The 16,539-nt window shown below is 41.3% G+C and overlaps 6 protein-coding genes across 9 annotated transcripts; all 6 read right to left on the reverse strand.

The window, feature by feature from the left end:
* Positions 1–756: 756 nt before the first annotated feature.
* LOC115175087 (cerebellin-2-like) lies at positions 757–2,113 on the reverse strand. Its single transcript, XM_029734260.1, has 3 exons — positions 1,842–2,113; positions 1,440–1,577; positions 757–1,139 (listed from the first exon to the last, which is right to left on the reverse strand). Exons 1-3 carry the CDS (start codon positions 2,098–2,100, stop codon positions 847–849), a joined length of 690 nt encoding a protein of 229 aa, XP_029590120.1. The 5' UTR covers positions 2,101–2,113; the 3' UTR covers positions 757–846.
* Positions 2,114–2,938: 825 nt separating this feature from the next.
* Positions 2,939–4,514, reverse strand: LOC115175088 (complement C1q-like protein 2). Of its 2 annotated transcripts, none has more exons than XM_029734262.1 (3): positions 4,188–4,514; positions 3,894–4,025; positions 2,939–3,668 (listed from the first exon to the last, which is right to left on the reverse strand). In XM_029734262.1, exons 1-3 carry the CDS (start codon positions 4,435–4,437, stop codon positions 3,397–3,399), a joined length of 654 nt encoding a protein of 217 aa, XP_029590122.1. In that variant the 5' UTR covers positions 4,438–4,514; the 3' UTR covers positions 2,939–3,396. The 2 variants fall into 2 exon arrangements, with proteins under 2 accessions (XP_029590122.1, XP_029590121.1); XM_029734261.1 differs by having other exon boundaries at positions 4,182–4,480.
* A 1,978-nt stretch (positions 4,515–6,492) lies between these two features.
* LOC115175089 (cerebellin-2-like) lies at positions 6,493–7,829 on the reverse strand. The gene is made up of 3 exons (XM_029734263.1): positions 7,565–7,829; positions 7,185–7,322; positions 6,493–6,879 (listed from the first exon to the last, which is right to left on the reverse strand). The coding sequence occupies exons 1-3, from the start codon at positions 7,821–7,823 to the stop codon at positions 6,587–6,589; spliced, it is 690 nt and encodes a 229-aa protein (XP_029590123.1). The 5' UTR covers positions 7,824–7,829; the 3' UTR covers positions 6,493–6,586.
* Positions 7,830–8,661: 832 nt separating this feature from the next.
* On the reverse strand, positions 8,662–10,238 carry LOC115175091 (complement C1q-like protein 2). Of its 2 annotated transcripts, none has more exons than XM_029734265.1 (3): positions 9,911–10,238; positions 9,617–9,748; positions 8,662–9,391 (listed from the first exon to the last, which is right to left on the reverse strand). In XM_029734265.1, exons 1-3 carry the CDS (start codon positions 10,158–10,160, stop codon positions 9,120–9,122), a joined length of 654 nt encoding a protein of 217 aa, XP_029590125.1. In that variant the 5' UTR covers positions 10,161–10,238; the 3' UTR covers positions 8,662–9,119. The 2 variants fall into 2 exon arrangements, with proteins under 2 accessions (XP_029590125.1, XP_029590124.1); XM_029734264.1 differs by having other exon boundaries at positions 9,905–10,203.
* A 1,976-nt stretch (positions 10,239–12,214) lies between these two features.
* Positions 12,215–13,548, reverse strand: LOC115175092 (cerebellin-2-like). The gene is made up of 3 exons (XM_029734266.1): positions 13,285–13,548; positions 12,905–13,042; positions 12,215–12,601 (listed from the first exon to the last, which is right to left on the reverse strand). The coding sequence occupies exons 1-3, from the start codon at positions 13,541–13,543 to the stop codon at positions 12,309–12,311; spliced, it is 690 nt and encodes a 229-aa protein (XP_029590126.1). The 5' UTR covers positions 13,544–13,548; the 3' UTR covers positions 12,215–12,308.
* An 833-nt stretch (positions 13,549–14,381) lies between these two features.
* On the reverse strand, positions 14,382–15,851 carry LOC115175093 (complement C1q-like protein 2). 2 transcript variants are annotated; one of them, XM_029734268.1, is made up of 3 exons: positions 15,635–15,851; positions 15,337–15,468; positions 14,382–15,111 (listed from the first exon to the last, which is right to left on the reverse strand). In XM_029734268.1, exons 1-3 carry the CDS (start codon positions 15,834–15,836, stop codon positions 14,840–14,842), a joined length of 606 nt encoding a protein of 201 aa, XP_029590128.1. In that variant the 5' UTR covers positions 15,837–15,851; the 3' UTR covers positions 14,382–14,839. The 2 variants fall into 2 exon arrangements, with proteins under 2 accessions (XP_029590128.1, XP_029590127.1); XM_029734267.1 differs by having other exon boundaries at positions 15,629–15,851.
* Positions 15,852–16,539: the final 688 nt, after the last annotated feature.

Genomic DNA, 16,539 nt, shown 5'->3' on the forward strand with positions numbered 1-16,539 from the left:
TTGATACTTAAGTATATCTAAAACCAAATACTTTTAGACTTTTACTCAAGTAGTATTTTACTGGGTGACTTTCACTTGAGTCATTTTATATTAAGGTATCTTTACTTTTACTCAAGTATGACAATTGGGTACTTTTCCACCACTGACACCAGCGTGTAGTACTGTTTCTCCAGTGCTGGTTCTCGTGGATTCAGAGCTAGTCCACCTGACTTCACTCACCCCCAGGATCTGTAGCTTGTATCTCCTCATTTCGTTGGAAACCTGTGCCAGCTTTCTGGACTCAAACATTGTTCAAAAATTACAAAAGCCAAAGTGCAGTTTGTTTTTGGTGTTCAGTGCTCCCATAAGTCTGTCACTAGATTCCCGTAGGCTTTCACTGATGGTGCTCATACAAGTCTGGGACTCTAGGAGATTTTTGCATCCAATTGTAGAATTGTAATTTGTTGCGGGTTCTGTAACACAAAGTTTTTGCGGTTTCGGGTTGTTAGCCCCATGCCCAACAGTCCAACCTTTCTGTTTTCGCGAGATTTTGGAGATGATTTGTTAGTCCTCTCCCCTGACCTTTTGTCTTCCTGGTGATGGATTACAGTCTCATACCACGTGAGGCCAGACAGGCTTTGGGTTGTGTACAAGCAGCCCCGGCACGTCAAGCCCAACAACTACTGCTACGTTGGTTTTACCAGTTCATACCAGCAGCGCAAAACATTTTGGGACTGTATCAACATTGGACTAATTAAAAAAATACCAGAAGATAGCTTTTGAGTAGATTATTCCTTTAATGAAATGTTGAAATAAGCATTTCCAATTCTTGCTAAGTCCTGCCATGTAAATATCAGCCTTTTACTATTACTTAGTATTGATAGGAAATAGAAGGTAACCACTAAACATGTTAATTCTGCTGTTGTCAAACATGCTACTGCCACTCCAGAGAACCACATTGACTTTGTCTCCTTCCACTAGGTCTAGTGTGACTCCATTGGCCCCGCCGTGGTATATTCCGGATTTTGGGTTTGCAGTTTCATAGACGGCAACCATTTTCACACCGTTCTTAAGCAACGCTGCATTCGCCTTCCCTGAATTCCCAACATTGCAAGTGAATGTGAAGTAGTAGGCCCCTCCCACAGGTGCAGTAAAGACACCTGCATCAGGTAGGAAAGCAAGGTGGACAAAAACAACTCTGTGTGATTATGACACAACAGAACAAGGACATAAAGACACCTCAGTAACATACATAAAGGTGCAATCTGTATCTTTCATCATTGCCAGTGGCAACTCAAAGTACTACAAACACTTTCATCCAAGAACCCGAAATATTAAACAAACTGTTTGATTCACTAAGTCTCATCCCCTCAGTTGATAAGTGCAGGGCAGCGCTTGACACTAAATGAAATTACAGATTGCACCTTTAAAATAATGTTGAGAATCTAGTGGGTAAATACCTGTATCTGGGTTATATGCTTCACCGATGTTCGTAATGACCTTTTTATACACCACGGTGGTGTTCTCGTCGAAAGGTCCTAAGTGATAATGTTCATCATTGACCATAAGTGTAGTGGAGAAGGCCACTTTTGGTTTTCCTGTAAAAAGACATTATGTTCAGATTACTACACATCATACGTTTGAAGCCAGATAGCTTGACAGCCTGAACTTTTGCACTTCTTTCCAATGATACTGTGAAATAATGACAGAGCATGAACACACACTTCCACTGATCATGCGTACACACACACACACACACACACACACACACACACACACACTGTTCCTGCACGCCCGTAGGAATACCGACACACATAAAGAAACTAAGTCTCGGGACAATGATAAGAAATGGCCAACATTACCGTTACACTCGCTCTCCAGTTTCTCCACTCTGGCTGTCAGTTCCCTCAGCAGCCTGTCAACCTCGGACGGGACAGCTGAGAAAGATGTTGAGATGGGAACCTGGTTTGGCCCAGGTGTTGGTGAGATAGGCTCACTCTCCGTCTGAGTCTCAACCACACAACAGCAAAGCAACACCACCACAGCCAAAACAGACTCCATCGCAGGGCTTTCAATGAACCGGGTGGGAAAGGTTTGCTGAGATGTCTGACTGCTCCTCATATGTTGAGTTAGATATATATGGATTGGTTTATTTAAAATGTAACCAGGGTTGCAAAATTCTGGGAACTTTTCAAAAATCCCCAGCTTTTGCAGAAATCCTGGCTGGAAGATTCCTGGAATCAGGAGGGAATAAGCAGGGAATCCGGAACTCCTCCAACCAGGATTTCTGGACCACCTGGGAATTTTGTCAAAATTACCTGGATTTTGCAACCCTAGTATCAGCAAAGTTCACTCAACTCTGTGCGTCAACAATTTACATCAAACCGATCCTTCGCTTTTTACCGTAATAGAACAGCGAAGACAAATGTATATTTTGATTAGAGCATCCCACAATATTTCTATAAAACGTATGTCTGTTGTATCTATAGTAGTAAAGGAAGAAAAAATCAAAACATAATACCTGTATGGCCAACTGACATAACCTTGAAATAGCAGATGTTGATGATAACAAGAAATACACTTGTTTCTCTATAACCAATGATTAAACAAATAAAACAACATTGTTGAGACATGGGTAGGTTGGATCCTTATATTTGCTTTATTTTCCAGAACAGAACAAAAAACATTTTATTAAATCAGGTTATGTGAACAAAACTGTTTTCTGTGAGGCTGCAGTATGTATGGCACATTCAGTTTCTGATGCTCCTTGGTTACATAAGAAGTAAAAAAATGTAAAAACAACTAAACATATTGTCACGCCTGCTCCCGCTCTTCCCCCGAGTGCCAGGCTCCCCAGCACTTCACACTCCTGCCATCATCATTACTCACACCTGCCTTCCCCACATCACGCGCATCAGCGATTACTGGACTCACCTAGACTCAATCACCTCTGTCATTACCTTCCCTATATCTGTCTGGTTCCCCGCTCTGTTCCCTGCTTCTGCATTGATTGTCATATGTCCATGTTTAACCGTGTGCTGACGCTGTCCTGTTACCTGTTTGTTCCTGATTAAACGTTGACTCCCCGTACCTGCTTCTCATCTCTTGCGTCGGTCCTTACACATATGCTCTAGTACAGTGTGCTCAGGCTCACTGTAGTTAGTGCTGGATATGTTAGTGGGGGGATTCCTATGCATCTGTGACATCTGATAAACCAGTTTTACTGTATTGGTGATTAAGCATCTTTATAAATCATACATTTGTAAAACCTTCAGAATCCTGTTTGCATAAACGTTGGAGAAATGCACCTGCAGTATTTCCTGAAGGATGACGAACATCACTGTTTGATTATTGTACATACATTCCTACAAAACTTTACAATCATTACAGATACAACAAGCAAATGGTATGCTCTCCTCACATTGGAAAGAGCAGGACACCAGTGAATGTGCTCCTGTATCCATTGTCATAGATGCTGTTGCCACGCCAGAGGACAATGTTAACATGATCACCTTCATTTAACTGCAGTATTACACTATTTGACCCCATGCTGTCAACATTACCCTTTACAATCACGACAGCCATATTTTTGCCATTCTTCAACAGTGCCGCATTCACTTTTCCTGTAGTCCCAGAATTGCAAGTGAACGTGAAGTAGTAGACCCCTCTCACCGGTGCAGCAAAGACACCTGCAGTGCAGAGAGAGGAGATGCATGCAATAGATGCATTCATTTCAACATCATACTCGTGATGAACATGAATTCCTTTTGGTTCAATTTATACAGAGTAGTTGACTTGCATGTTTGATGTCCGAAGGTATATAAAAGTCACGGACAATCAAAGCCCTCTAAGCTCATATTACAATTCAAAATAAATTAAATTAGAAACAGTAATTATGCCGTAAAAGAAACTACCTGTTCCAGAGTTGTAAGCTTGGCCAATGTTTGTGATAACATTTGTGAATATCAGGGTGGTGTCAATATTAAAGGGCCCTCTGTGTTGAGATGATGGGAAGAGTGATGCTGAGAACGCCACCTTAGGTCTCTCTGTGAGGAAACAAGTGTAAACTATTTCAAGAACACACACACAAACACCAAAACTGATTGAAATTAACTTTGGCTTTAGAAGTACCGGCCATTGGGGAAATTCACAATGTTACAAAATGTAGCAAGAACACCATCATATCGTGCTCAGTCACTCACCATTACCTGCCTTCTCCAGATTTACCACTTTGGCACTACGTTCTCTCAGCACAGTGTAGACGTCCGATTGGGAGCCGGTGGTGCCTGCCGCTTCACCGGAACTCTCCATCAGCTCTTTCATCCAGTTGTTTCCTACTTTGTCGTCAAAGTGTTGAGAGCTTTCGTTTGTGACGTTTCCTTCATTACTGCTCTCAACTTGCGCACCAGACAGACTGCAGCAGCACAGCAACAGCAGCAGAACACAGACAGCCTCCATCTCTTAATAAAGCAACAAATGAAGGTGTTTGTAACTAGTCATTCCTGTTGGATATTTATACACATGCCTGGTAAAACATTAACATCGGGTTCCATGGGAAAGGAGTATACCAAAATAATAATTCTTCTTCAGAACCATAAACTAAACATTAACTAGATGTTTCTCATCAACTTGGCATCTGATTTGACCTAATGCAGATATTTGTAAGGATACAAGTGAGTGTTTTTGGCCTGTGTCCCCACCCCCTGAGCAGCCATTGGACTCCTCACTGGTCATTACAAATATTTAACCATATTACGAGGAGGAAGTTAACCACAGGACAAAAAAGTGTTTGTCCCTTCTTAAGTAATAATTAATGGTTTTATCTGACAGATTGTAGATTAGATAAGATGTAAAACATTCTCAGATAATACAAATAGGTTCCTCATCCTTGCATGACTCTTCCAAGGTTTAGATTGTTTACTCAAGGACTGATCAGTCAAAGACACTAAAGGAAAATTGCCATGGTGCCCAGTCTCTTCCAACTCCTAGTATCTCCTTGGAGTGGACCCCAAGTGATGCAACTACCACTTCTTACTACATTTACTTAGCCAGGATGGTCCACTCAGTAACACTTGCCACTGTTCTCCCATTTAACCCTCATCTACTAGCGATACCATGTTTATAGACATGCTGGTAGCATAGATTCAATCAGCATACAGTACACAACTAGGAGAGAGGCAACCAGAACAACTTCATGAGTTCCTAAGAGTATAGTTTGTGGGAGCATAACACTGAATTATTGTTAGTTAGGTAGGTTGTCCTGTGAGTCTGGCTGTTATCATTCTGCTGCTGATTAGTTTCCATTCCATTACAGTTCTCTACACCTATCTGTAGGATGATGTCGACACCAGTCAGGGGTGTGAAGTACTTAAGTAAAAATACTTTAAAGTACTACTTAAGTCATTTTATGGGGGGTATCTGCACTTTACTATTTATATTTGACAACTTTTACTTCACTACATTCCAAAAAGAAAAAAATGATGTACTTTTTACTCCATACATTTTCCCTGACACCCAAAAGTACTTGTTACATTTCAAATGCTTAGCAGGACAGGTAAATGGTACAATTCACACACTTCTCAAGAGAACATCCCTGGTCATCCCTACTGCCTCTGATCTGACCGACTCACTAAACACAAATGCTTCGTTTGTAAATTATGTCTGAGTGTTGAAGTGTGCCACTGGCTATTCTTAAAACAAGAAAATGGTTTCGTCTGGTTTGCTTAATATAAGGAATGTGAAATGATTTATACTTTTACTTTTGATACTTAAGTATATCTAAAACCAAATACTTTTAGACTTTTACTCAAGTAGTATTTTACTGGGTGACTTTTACTTGAGTCATTTTATATTAAGGTATCTTTACTTTTACTCAAGTATGACAATTGGGTACTTTTCCACCACTGACACCAGCGTGTAGTACTGTTTCTCCAGTGCTGGTTCTCGTGGATTCAGAGCTAGTCCACCTGACTTCACTCACCCCCAGGATCTGTAGCTTGTATCTCCTCATTTCGTTGGAAACCTGTGCCAGCTTTCTGGACTCAAACATTGTTCAAAAATTACAAAAGCCAAAGTGCAGTTTGTTTTTGGTGTTCAGTGCTCCCATAAGTCTGTCACTAGATTCCCGTAGGCTTTCACTGATGGTGCTCATACAAGTCTGGGACTCTGGGAGATCTTCATATCCAATTGTAGAATTGTAATTTGTTGCGGGTTCTGTAACACAAAGTTTTTGCGGTTTCGGGTTGTTAGCCCCATGCCCAACAGTCCAACCTTTCTGTTTTCGGGAGATTTTGGAGATGATTTGTTAGTCCTCTCCCCTGACCTTTTGTCTTCCTGGTGATGGATTACAGTCTCATACCACGTGAGGCCAGACAGGCTTTGGGTTGTGTACAAGCAGCCCCGGCACGTCAAGCCCAACCAACTACTGCTACGTTGGTTTTACCAGTTCATACCAGCAGCGCAAAACAGTTTTGACTGTATCAACAGTGGACTAATTAAAAAAATACCAGAAGATAGCTTTTGAGTGGATTATTCCTTTAATGAAATGTTGAAATAAGCATTTCCAATTCTTGCTAAGTCCTGCCATGTAAATATCAGCCTTTTACTATTACTTAGTATTGATAGGAAATAGAAGGTAACCACTAAACATGTTAATTCTGCTGTTGTCAAACATGCTACTGCCACTCCAGAGAACCACATTGACTTTGTCTCCTTCCACTAGGTCTAGTGTGACTCCATTGGCCCCGCCGTGGTAAATTCCGGATTTTGGGTTTGCAGTTTCATAGACGGCAACCATTTTCACACCGTTCTTAAGCAACTCTGCATTCACCTTCCCTGAATTCCCAACATTGCAAGTGAATGTGAAGTAGTAGGCCCCTCCCACAGGTGCAGTAAAGACACCTGCATCAGGTAGGAAAGCAAGGTGGACAAAAACAACTCTGTGTGATTATGACACAACAGAACAAGGACATAAAGACACCTCAGTAACATACATAAAGGTGCAATCTGTATCTTTCATCATTGCCAGTGGCAACTCAAAGTACTACAAACACTTTCATCCAAGAACCCGAAATATTAAACAAACTGTTTGATTCACTAAGTCTCATCCCCTCAGTTTATAAGTGCAGGGCAGCGCTTGACACTAAATGAAATTACAGATTGCACCTTTAAAATAATGTTGAGAGACTAATCTAGTGGGTAAATACCTGTATCTGGGTTATATGCTTCACCGATGTTCGTAATGACCTTTTTATACACCACGGTGGTGTTCTCGTCGAAAGGTCCTAAGTGATAATGTTCATCATTGACCATAAGTGAAGTGGAGAAGGCCACTTTTGGTTTGCCTGTAAAAAGACATTATGTTCAGATTACTACACATCATACGTTTGAAGCCAGATAGCTTGACAGCCTGAACTTTTGCACTTCTTTCCAATGATACTGTGAAATAATGACAGAGCATGAACACACACTTCCACTGATCATGCATGCGTACACACACACACACTGTTCCTGCACGCCCGTAGGAATACCGACACACATAAAGAAACTAAGTCTCGGGACAATGATAAGAAATGGCCAACATTACCGTTACACTCGCTCTCCAGTTTCTCCACTCTGGCTGTCAGTTCCCTCAGCAGCCTGTCAACCTCGGACGGGACAGCTGAGAAAGATGTTGAGATGGGAACCTGGTTTGGCCCAGGTGTTGGTGAGATAGGCTCACTCTCCGTCTGAGTCTCAACCACACAACAGCAAAGCAACACCACCACAGCCAAAACAGACTCCATCGCAGGGCTTTCAATGAACCGGGTGGGAAAGGTTTGCTGAGATGTCTGACTGCTCCTCATATGTTGAGTTAGATATATATGGATTGGTTTATTTAAAATGTAACCAGGGTTGCAAAATTCTGGGAACTTTTCAAAAATCCCCAGCTTTTGCAGAAATCCTGGCTGGAAGATTCCTGGAATCAGGAGGGAATAAGCAGGGAATCCGGAACTCCTCCAACCAGGATTTCTGGACCACCTGGGAATTTTGTCAAAATTACCTGGATTTTGCAACCCTAGTATCAGCAAAGTTCACTCAACTCTGTGCGTCAACAAATTACATCAAACCGATCCTTCGCTTTTTACCGTAATAGAACAGCGAAGACAAATGTATATTTTGATTAGAGCATCCCACAATATTTCTATAAAACGTATGTCTGTTGTATCTATAGTAGTAAAGGAAGAAAAAAACAAAACATAATACCCGTATGGCCAACTGACATAACCTTGAAATAGCAGATGTTGATGATAACAAGAAATACACTTGTTTCTCTATAACCAATGATTAAACAAATAAAACAACATTCTTGAGACATGGGTAGGTTGGATCCTTATATTTGCTTTATTTTCCAGAACAGAACAAAAAACATTTTATTAAATCAGGTTATGTGAACAAAACTGTTTTCTGTGAGGCTGCAGTATGTATGGCACATTCAGTTTCTGATGCTCCTTGGTTACATAAGAAGTTAAAAAATGTAAAAACAACTAAACATATTGTCACGCCTGCTCCCGCTCTTCCCCCGAGCGCCAGGCTCCCCAGCACTTCACACTCCTGCCATCATCATTACTCACACCTGCCTTCCCCACATCACGCGCATCAGCGATTACTGGACTCACCTAGACTCAATCACCTCTGTCATTACCTTCCCTATATCTGTCTGGTTCCCCGCTCTGTTCCCTGCTTCTGCATTGATTGTCATATGTCCATGTTTAACCGTGTGCTGACGCTGTCCTGTTACCTGTTTGTTCCTGATTAAACGTTTACTCCCCGTACCTGCTTCTCATCTCTTGCGTCGGTCCTTACACATATGCTCTAGTACAGTGTGCTCAGGCTCACTGTAGTTAGTGCTGGATATGTTAGTGGGGGGATTCCTATGCATCTGTGACATCTGATAAACCAGTTTTACTGTATTGGGGATTAAGCATCTTTATAAATCATACATTTGTAAAACCTTCAGAATCCTGTTTGCATAAACGTTGGAGAAATGCACCTGCAGTATTTCCTGAAGGATGACGAACATCACTGTTTGATTATTGTACATACATTCCTACAAAACTTTACAATCATTACAGATACAACAAGCAAATGGTATGCTCTCCTCACATTGGAAAGAGCAGGACACCAGTGAATGTGCTCCTGTATCCATTGTCATAGATGCTGTTGCCACGCCAGAGGACAATGTTAACATGATCACCTTCATTTAACTGCAGTATTACACTATTTGACCCCATGCTGTCAACATTACCCTTTACAATCACGACAGCCATATTTTTGCCATTCTTCAACAGTGCCGCATTCACTTTTCCTGTAGTCCCAGAATTGCAAGTGAACGTGAAGTAGTAGACCCCTCTCACCGGTGCAGCAAAGACACCTGCAGTGCAGAGAGAGGAGATGCATGCAATAGATGCATTCATTTCAACATCATACTCGTGATAAACATGAATTCCTTTTGGTTCAATTTATACAGAGTAGTTGACTTGCATGTTTGATGTCCGAAGGTATATAAAAGTCACGGACAATCAAAGCCCTCTGAGCTCATATTACAATTCAAAATAAATTAAATTAGAAACAGTAATTATGCCGTAAAAGAAACTACCTGTTCCAGAGTTGTAAGCTTGGCCAATGTTTGTGATAACATTTGTGAATATCAGGGTGGTGTCAATATTAAAGGGCCCTCTGTGTTGAGATGATGGGAAGAGTGATGCTGAGAACGCCACCTTAGGTCTCTCTGTGAGGAAACAAGTGTAAACTATTTCAAGAACACACACACAAACACCAAAACTGATTGAAATTAACTTTGGCTTTAGAAGTACCGGCCATTGGGGAAATTCACAATGTTACAAAATGTAGCAAGAACACCATCATATCGTGCTCAGTCACTCACCATTACCTGCCTTCTCCAGATTTACCACTTTGGCACTACGTTCTCTCAGCACAGTGTAGACGACCGATTGGGAGCCGGTGGTGCCTGCCGCTTCACCGAGACTCTCCATCAGCTCTTTCATCCAGTTGTTTCCTACTTTGTCGTCAAAGTGTTGAGAGCTTTCGTTTGTGACGTTTCCTTCATTACTGCTCTCAACTTGCGCACCAGACAGACTGCAGCAGCACAGCAACAGCAGCAGAACACAGACAGCCTCCATCTCTTAATAAAGCAACAAATGAAGGTGTTTGTAACTAGTCATTCCTGTTGGATATTTATACACATGCCTGGTAAAACATTAACATCGGGTTCCATGGGAAAGGAGTATACCAAAATAATAATTCTTCTTCAGAACCATAAACTAAACATTAACTAGATGTTTCTCATCAACTTGGCATCTGATTTGACCTAATGCAGATATTTGTAAGGATACAAGTGAGTGTTTTTGGCCTGTGTCCCCACCCCCTGAGCAGCCATTGGACTCCTCACTGGTCATTACAAAAATTTAACCATATTACGAGGAGGAAGTTAACCACAGGAAAAAAAAGTGTTTGTCCCTTCTCAAGTAATAATTAATGGTTTTATCTGACAGATTGTAGATTAGATAAGATGTAAAACATTCTCAGATAATACAAATAGGTTCCTCATCCTTGCATGACTCTTCCAAGGTTTAGATTGTTTACTCAAGGACTGATCAGTCAAAGACACTAAAGGAAAATTGCCATGGTGCCCAGTCTCTTCCAACTCCTAGTATCTCCTTGGAGTGGACCCCAAGTGATGCAACTACCACTTCTTACTACATTTACTTAGCCAGGATGGTCCACTCAGTAACACTTGCCACTGTTCTCCCATTTAACCCTCATCTACTAGCGATACCAAGTTTATAGACATGCTGGTAGCATAGATTCTATCAGCATACAGTACACAACTAGGAGAGAGGCAACCAGAACAACTTCATGAGTTCCTAAGAGTATAGTTTGTGGGAGCATAACACTGAATTATTGTTAGTTAGGTAGGTTGTCCTGTGAGTCTGGCTGTTATCATTCTGCTGCTGATTAGTTTCCATTCCATTACAGTTCTCTACACCTATCTGTAGGATGATGTCGACACCAGTCAGGGGTGTGAAGTACTTAAGTAAAAATACTTTAAAGTAGTACTTAAGTCATTTTATGGGGGGTATCTGTACTTTACTATTTATATTTGACAACTTTTACTTCACTACATTCCTAAAGAAAAAAATGATGTACTTTTTACTCCATACATTTTCCCTGACACCCAAAAGTACTTGTTACATTTCAAATGCTTAGCAGGACAGGTAAATGGTACAATTCACACACTTCTCAAGAGAACATCCCTGGTCATCCCTACTGCCTCTGATCTGACCGACTCACTAAACACAAATGCTTCGTTTGTAAATTATGTCTGAGTGTTGAAGTGTGCCACTGGCTATTCTTAAAACAAGAAAATGGTTTTGTCTGGTTTGCTTAATATAAGGAATGTGAAATGATTTATACTTTTACTTTTGATACTTAAGTATATCTAAAACCAAATACTTTTAGACTTTTACTCAAGTAGTATTTTACTGGGTGACTTTCACTTGAGTCATTTTATATTAAGGTATCTTTACTTTTACTCAAGTATGACAATTGGGTACTTTTCCACCACTGACACCAGCGTGTAGTACTGTTTCTCCAGTGCTGGTTCTCGTGGATTCAGAGCTAGTCCACCTGACTTCACTCACCCCCAGGATCTGTAGCTTGTATATCCTCATTTCGTTGGAAACCTGTGCCAGCTTTCTGGACTCAAACATTGTTCAAAAATTACAAAAGCCAAAGTGCAGTTTGTTTTTGGTGTTCAGTGCTCCCATAAGTCTGTCACTAGATTCCCGTAGGCTTTCACTGATGGTGCTCATACAAGTCTGGGACTCTAGGAGATTTTTGCATCCAATTGTAGAATTGTAATTTGTTGCGGGTTCTGTAACACAAAGTTTTTGCGGTTTCGGGTTGTTAGCCCCATGCCCAACAGTCAAACCTTTCTGTTTTCGCGCGATTTTGGAGATGATTTGTTAGTCCTCTCCCCTGACCTTTTGTCTTCCTGGTGATGGATTACAGTCTCATACCACGTGAGGCCAGACAGGCTTTGGGTTGTGTACAAGCAGCCCCGGCACGTCAAGCCCAACCAACTACTGCTACGTTGGTTTTACCAGTTCATACCAGCAGCGCAAAACAGTTTTGACTGTATCAACAGTGGACTAATTAAAAAAATACCAGAAGATAGCTTTTGAGTGGATTATTCCTTTAATGAAATGTTGAAATAAGCATTTCCAATTCTTGCTAAGTCCTGCCATGTAAATATCAGCCTTTTACTATTACTTAGTATTGATAGGAAATAGAAGGTAACCACTAAACATGTTAATTCTGCTGTTGTCAAACATGCTACTGCCACTCCAGAGAACCACATTGACTTTGTCTCCTTCCACTAGGTCTAGTGTGACTCCATTGGCCCCGCCGTGGTAAATTCCGGATTTTGGGTTTGCAGTTTCATAGACGGCAACCATTTTCACACCATTCTTAAGCAACGCTGCATTCGCCTTCCCTGAATTCCCAACATTGCAAGTGAATGTGAAGTAGTAGGCCCCTCCCACAGGTGCAGTAAAGACACCTGCATCAGGTAGGAAAGCAAGGTGGACAAAAACAACTCTGTGTGATTATGACACAACAGAACAAGGACATAAAGACACCTCAGTAACATACATAAAGGTGCAATCTGTATCTTTCATCATTGCCAGTGGCAACTCAAAGTAATACAAACACTTTCATCCAAGAACCCGAAATATTAAACAAACTGTTTGATTCACTAAGTCTCATCCCCTCAGTTTATAAGTGCAGGGCAGCGCTTGACACTAAATGAAATTACAGATTGCACCTTTAAAATAATGTTGAGACTAATCTAGTGGGTAAATACCTGTATCTGGGTTATATGCTTCACCGATGTTCGTAATGACCTTTTTATACACCACGGTGGTGTTCTCGTCGAAAGGTCCTAAGTGATAATGTTCATCATTGACCATAAGTGAAGTGGAGAAGGCCACTTTTGGTTTGCCTGTAAAAAGACATTATGTTCAGATTACTACACATCATACGTTTGAAGCCAGATAGCTTGACAGCCTGAACTTTTGCACTTCTTTCCAATGATACTGTGAAATAATGACAGAGCATGAACACACACTTCCACTGATCATGCATGCGTACACACACACACACTGTTCCTGCACGCCCGTAGGAATACCGACACACATAAAGAAACTAAGTCTCGGGACAATGATAAGAAATGGCCAACATTACCGTTACACTCGCTCTCCAGTTTCTCCACTCTGGCTGTCAGTTCCCTCAGCAGCCTGTCAACCTCGGACGGGACAGCTGAGAAAGATGTTGAGATGGGAACCTGGTTTGGCCCAGGTGTTGGTGAGATAGGCTCACTCTCCGTCTGAGTCTCAACCACACAACAGCAAAGCAACACCACCACAGCCAAAACAGACTCCATCGCAGGGCTTTCAATGAACCGGGTGGGAAAGGTTTGCTGAGATGTCTGACTGCTCCTCATATGTTGAGTTAGATATATATGGATTGGTTTATTTAAAATGTAGCCAGGGTTGCAAAATTCTGGGAACTTTTCAAAAATCCCCAGCTTTTGCAGAAATCCTGGCTGGAAGATTCCTGGAATCAGGAGGGAATAAGGAGGGAATCCGGAACTCCTCCAACCAGGATTTCTGGACCACCTGGGAATTTTGTCAAAATTACCTGGATTTTGCAACCCTAGTATCAGCAAAGTTCACTCAACTCTGTGCGTCAACAAATTACATCAAACCGATCCTTCGCTTTTTACCGTAATAGAACAGCGAAGACAAATGTATATTTTGATTAGAGCATCCCACAATATTTCTATAAAACGTATGTCTGTTGTATCTATAGTAGTAAAGGAAGAAAAAAACAAAACATAATACCCGTATGGCCAACTGACATAACCTTGAAATAGCAGATGTTGATGATAACAAGAAATACACTTGTTTCTCTATAACCAATGATTAAACAAATAAAACAACATTCTTGAGACATGGGTAGGTTGGATCCTTATATTTGCTTTATTTTCCAGAACAGAACAAAAAACATTTTATTAAATCAGGTTATGTGAACAAAGCTGTTTTCTGTGAGGCTGCAGTATGTATGGTACATTCAGTTTCTGATGCTCCTTGGTTACATAAGAAGTTAAAAAATGTAAAAACAACTAAACATATTGTCACGCCTGCTCCCGCTCTTCCCCCGAGTGCCAGGCTCCCCAGCACTTCACACTCCTGCCATCATCATTACTCACACCTGCCTTCCCCACATCACGCGCATCAGCGATTACTGGACTCACCTAGACTCAATCACCTCTGTCATTACCTTCCCTATATCTGTCTGGTTCCCCGCTCTGTTCCCTGCTTCTGCATTGATTGTCATATGTCCATGTTTAACCGTGTGCTGACGCTGTCCTGTTACCTGTTTGTTCCTGATTAAACGTTTACTCCCCGTACCTGCTTCTCATCTCTTGCGTCGGTCCTTACACATATGCTCTAGTACAGTGTGCTCAGGCTCACTGTAGTTAGTGCTGGATATGTTAGTGGGGGGATTCCTATGCATCTGTGACATCTGATAAACCAGTTTTACTGTATTGGTGATTAAGCATCTTTATAAATCATACATTTGTAAAACCTTCAGAATCCTGTTTGCATAAACGTTGGAGAAATGCACCTGCAGTATTTCCTGAAGGATGACGAACATCACTGTTTGATTATTGTACATACATTCCTACAAAACTTTACAATCATTACAGATACAACAAGCAAATGGTATGCTCTCCTCACATTGGAAAGAGCAGGACACCAGTGAATGTGCTCCTGTATCCATTGTCATAGATGCTGTTGCCACGCCAGAGGACAATGTTAACATGATCACCTTCATTTAACTGCAGTATTACACTATTTGACCCCATGCTGTCAACATTACCCTTTACAATCACGACAGCCATATTTTGGCCATTCTTCAACAGTGCCGCATTCACTTTTCCTGTAGTCCCAGAATTGCAAGTGAACGTGAAGTAGTAGACCCCTCTCACCGGTGCAGCAAAGACACCTGCAGTGCAGAGAGAGGAGATGCATGCAATAGATGCATTCATTTCAACATCATACTCGTGATAAACATGAATTCCTTTTGGTTCAATTTATACAGAATAGTTGACTTGCATGTTTGATGTTCAAAGGTATATAAAAGTCACGGACAATCAAAGCCCTCTGAGCTCATATTACAATTCAAAATAAATTAAATTAGAAACAGTAATTATGCTGTAAAATAAACTACCTGTTCCAGAGTTGTAAGCTTGGCCAATGTTTGTGATAACATTTGTGAATATCAGGGTGGTGCCAATATTAAAGGGCCCTCTGTGTTGAGATGATGGGAAGAGTGATGCTGAGAACGCCACCTTAGGTCTCTCTGTGAGGAAACAAGTGTAAACTATTTCAAGAACACACACACAAACACCAAAACTGATTGAAATTAACTTTGGCTTTAGAAGTACCGGCCATTGGGGAAATTCACAATGTTACAAAATGTAACAAGAACACCATCATATCGTGCTCAGTCACTCACTCACCATTACCTGCCTTCTCCAGATTTTCCACTTTGGCACTAAGTTCTCTCAGCACAGTGTAGACGTCCGATTGGGAGCCGGTGGTGCCTGCAGCTTCACCGAGACTCTCCATCAGCTCTTTCATCCAGTTGTTTCCTACTTTGTCGTCAAAGTGTTGAGAGCTTTCGTTTCGAGTGTTTTTGGCCTGTGTCCCCACCCCCTGAGCAGCCATTGGACTCCTCACTGGTCAGTACAAATATTTAACCATTTTACGAGGAGGAAGTTAACCACAGGACAAAAAAGTGTTTGTCCCTTCTCAAGTAATAATTAATGGTTTTATCTGACAGATTGTAGATTAGATAGGCGACTGTACCAGATAAGATGTAAAACATTCTCAGATAATACAAATAGGTTCCTCATCCTTGCATGACTCTTCCAAGGTTTAGATTGTTTACTCAAGGACTGATCAGTCAAAGACACTAAATAAAAATTGCCATGGTCTTCCAACTCCTAGTATCTCCTTGGAGTGGAGCCCAAGTGATGCAACTACCACTTCTTACTACATTTACTTAGCCAGGACGGTCCACTCAGTAACACTTGCCACTGTTCTCCCATTTAACCCTAATCTATTAGCGATACCATGTTTACAGACATGCTGTTAGCATAGATTCTAACAGCATACAGTACACAACTAGGAGAAGCAACCAGAACAATGTCATGAGTCCCTAAGAGCATCGTGCCCCACTAGCAATGGTTTCGTTTGCACAGCAAGTGAAAAGATGCCAATACATACATGGATTCAGAGTAGGTCGACTGAGGCAAAGAGGATCAGGACACCTAGGTCTTTGCAATCACTTTTTAATCATTGGGTGGGTTTTACGTAAGCCTGATAATATTGAGAGTGGACAGCGTTAGCAGCAGAGGCGTTTGTCCTC

This window comes from Salmo trutta, chromosome 35, assembly GCF_901001165.1.
Source record: "Salmo trutta chromosome 35, fSalTru1.1, whole genome shotgun sequence".
Taxonomy (NCBI): Eukaryota; Metazoa; Chordata; class Actinopteri; order Salmoniformes; family Salmonidae; genus Salmo; species Salmo trutta.

Excerpts from the sequence above, each read along its gene's own strand:
- LOC115175087 (XM_029734260.1), bottom strand. The coding sequence starts at position 2,100 with ATGAGGAGCAGTCAGACATCTCAGCAAACCTTTCCCACCCGGTTCATT. Across the intron at positions 1,578-1,841 it reads ACTGGAGAGCGAGTGTAACG|GAAAACCAAAAGTGGCCTTC; the intron begins GTAATGTTGGCC and ends GTCTTTTTACAG. Across the intron at positions 1,140-1,439 it reads AGCATATAACCCAGATACAG|GTGTCTTTACTGCACCTGTG; the intron begins GTATTTACCCAC and ends TACCTGATGCAG.
- LOC115175089 (XM_029734263.1), bottom strand. The coding sequence starts at position 7,823 with ATGAGGAGCAGTCAGACATCTCAGCAAACCTTTCCCACCCGGTTCATT. Across the intron at positions 7,323-7,564 it reads ACTGGAGAGCGAGTGTAACG|GCAAACCAAAAGTGGCCTTC; the intron begins GTAATGTTGGCC and ends GTCTTTTTACAG. Across the intron at positions 6,880-7,184 it reads AGCATATAACCCAGATACAG|GTGTCTTTACTGCACCTGTG; the intron begins GTATTTACCCAC and ends TACCTGATGCAG.
- LOC115175088 (XM_029734261.1), bottom strand. The coding sequence starts at position 4,437 with ATGGAGGCTGTCTGTGTTCTGCTGCTGTTGCTGTGCTGCTGCAGTCTG. Across the intron at positions 4,026-4,181 it reads TCTGGAGAAGGCAGGTAATG|AGAGACCTAAGGTGGCGTTC; the intron begins GTGAGTGACTGA and ends GTTTCCTCACAG. Across the intron at positions 3,669-3,893 it reads AGCTTACAACTCTGGAACAG|GTGTCTTTGCTGCACCGGTG; the intron begins GTAGTTTCTTTT and ends TCTGCACTGCAG.
- LOC115175091 (XM_029734264.1), bottom strand. The coding sequence starts at position 10,160 with ATGGAGGCTGTCTGTGTTCTGCTGCTGTTGCTGTGCTGCTGCAGTCTG. Across the intron at positions 9,749-9,904 it reads TCTGGAGAAGGCAGGTAATG|AGAGACCTAAGGTGGCGTTC; the intron begins GTGAGTGACTGA and ends GTTTCCTCACAG. Across the intron at positions 9,392-9,616 it reads AGCTTACAACTCTGGAACAG|GTGTCTTTGCTGCACCGGTG; the intron begins GTAGTTTCTTTT and ends TCTGCACTGCAG.
- LOC115175092 (XM_029734266.1), bottom strand. The coding sequence starts at position 13,543 with ATGAGGAGCAGTCAGACATCTCAGCAAACCTTTCCCACCCGGTTCATT. Across the intron at positions 13,043-13,284 it reads ACTGGAGAGCGAGTGTAACG|GCAAACCAAAAGTGGCCTTC; the intron begins GTAATGTTGGCC and ends GTCTTTTTACAG. Across the intron at positions 12,602-12,904 it reads AGCATATAACCCAGATACAG|GTGTCTTTACTGCACCTGTG; the intron begins GTATTTACCCAC and ends TACCTGATGCAG.
- LOC115175093 (XM_029734267.1), bottom strand. The coding sequence starts at position 15,836 with ATGGCTGCTCAGGGGGTGGGGACACAGGCCAAAAACACTCGAAACGAA. Across the intron at positions 15,469-15,628 it reads TCTGGAGAAGGCAGGTAATG|AGAGACCTAAGGTGGCGTTC; the intron begins GTGAGTGAGTGA and ends GTTTCCTCACAG. Across the intron at positions 15,112-15,336 it reads AGCTTACAACTCTGGAACAG|GTGTCTTTGCTGCACCGGTG; the intron begins GTAGTTTATTTT and ends TCTGCACTGCAG.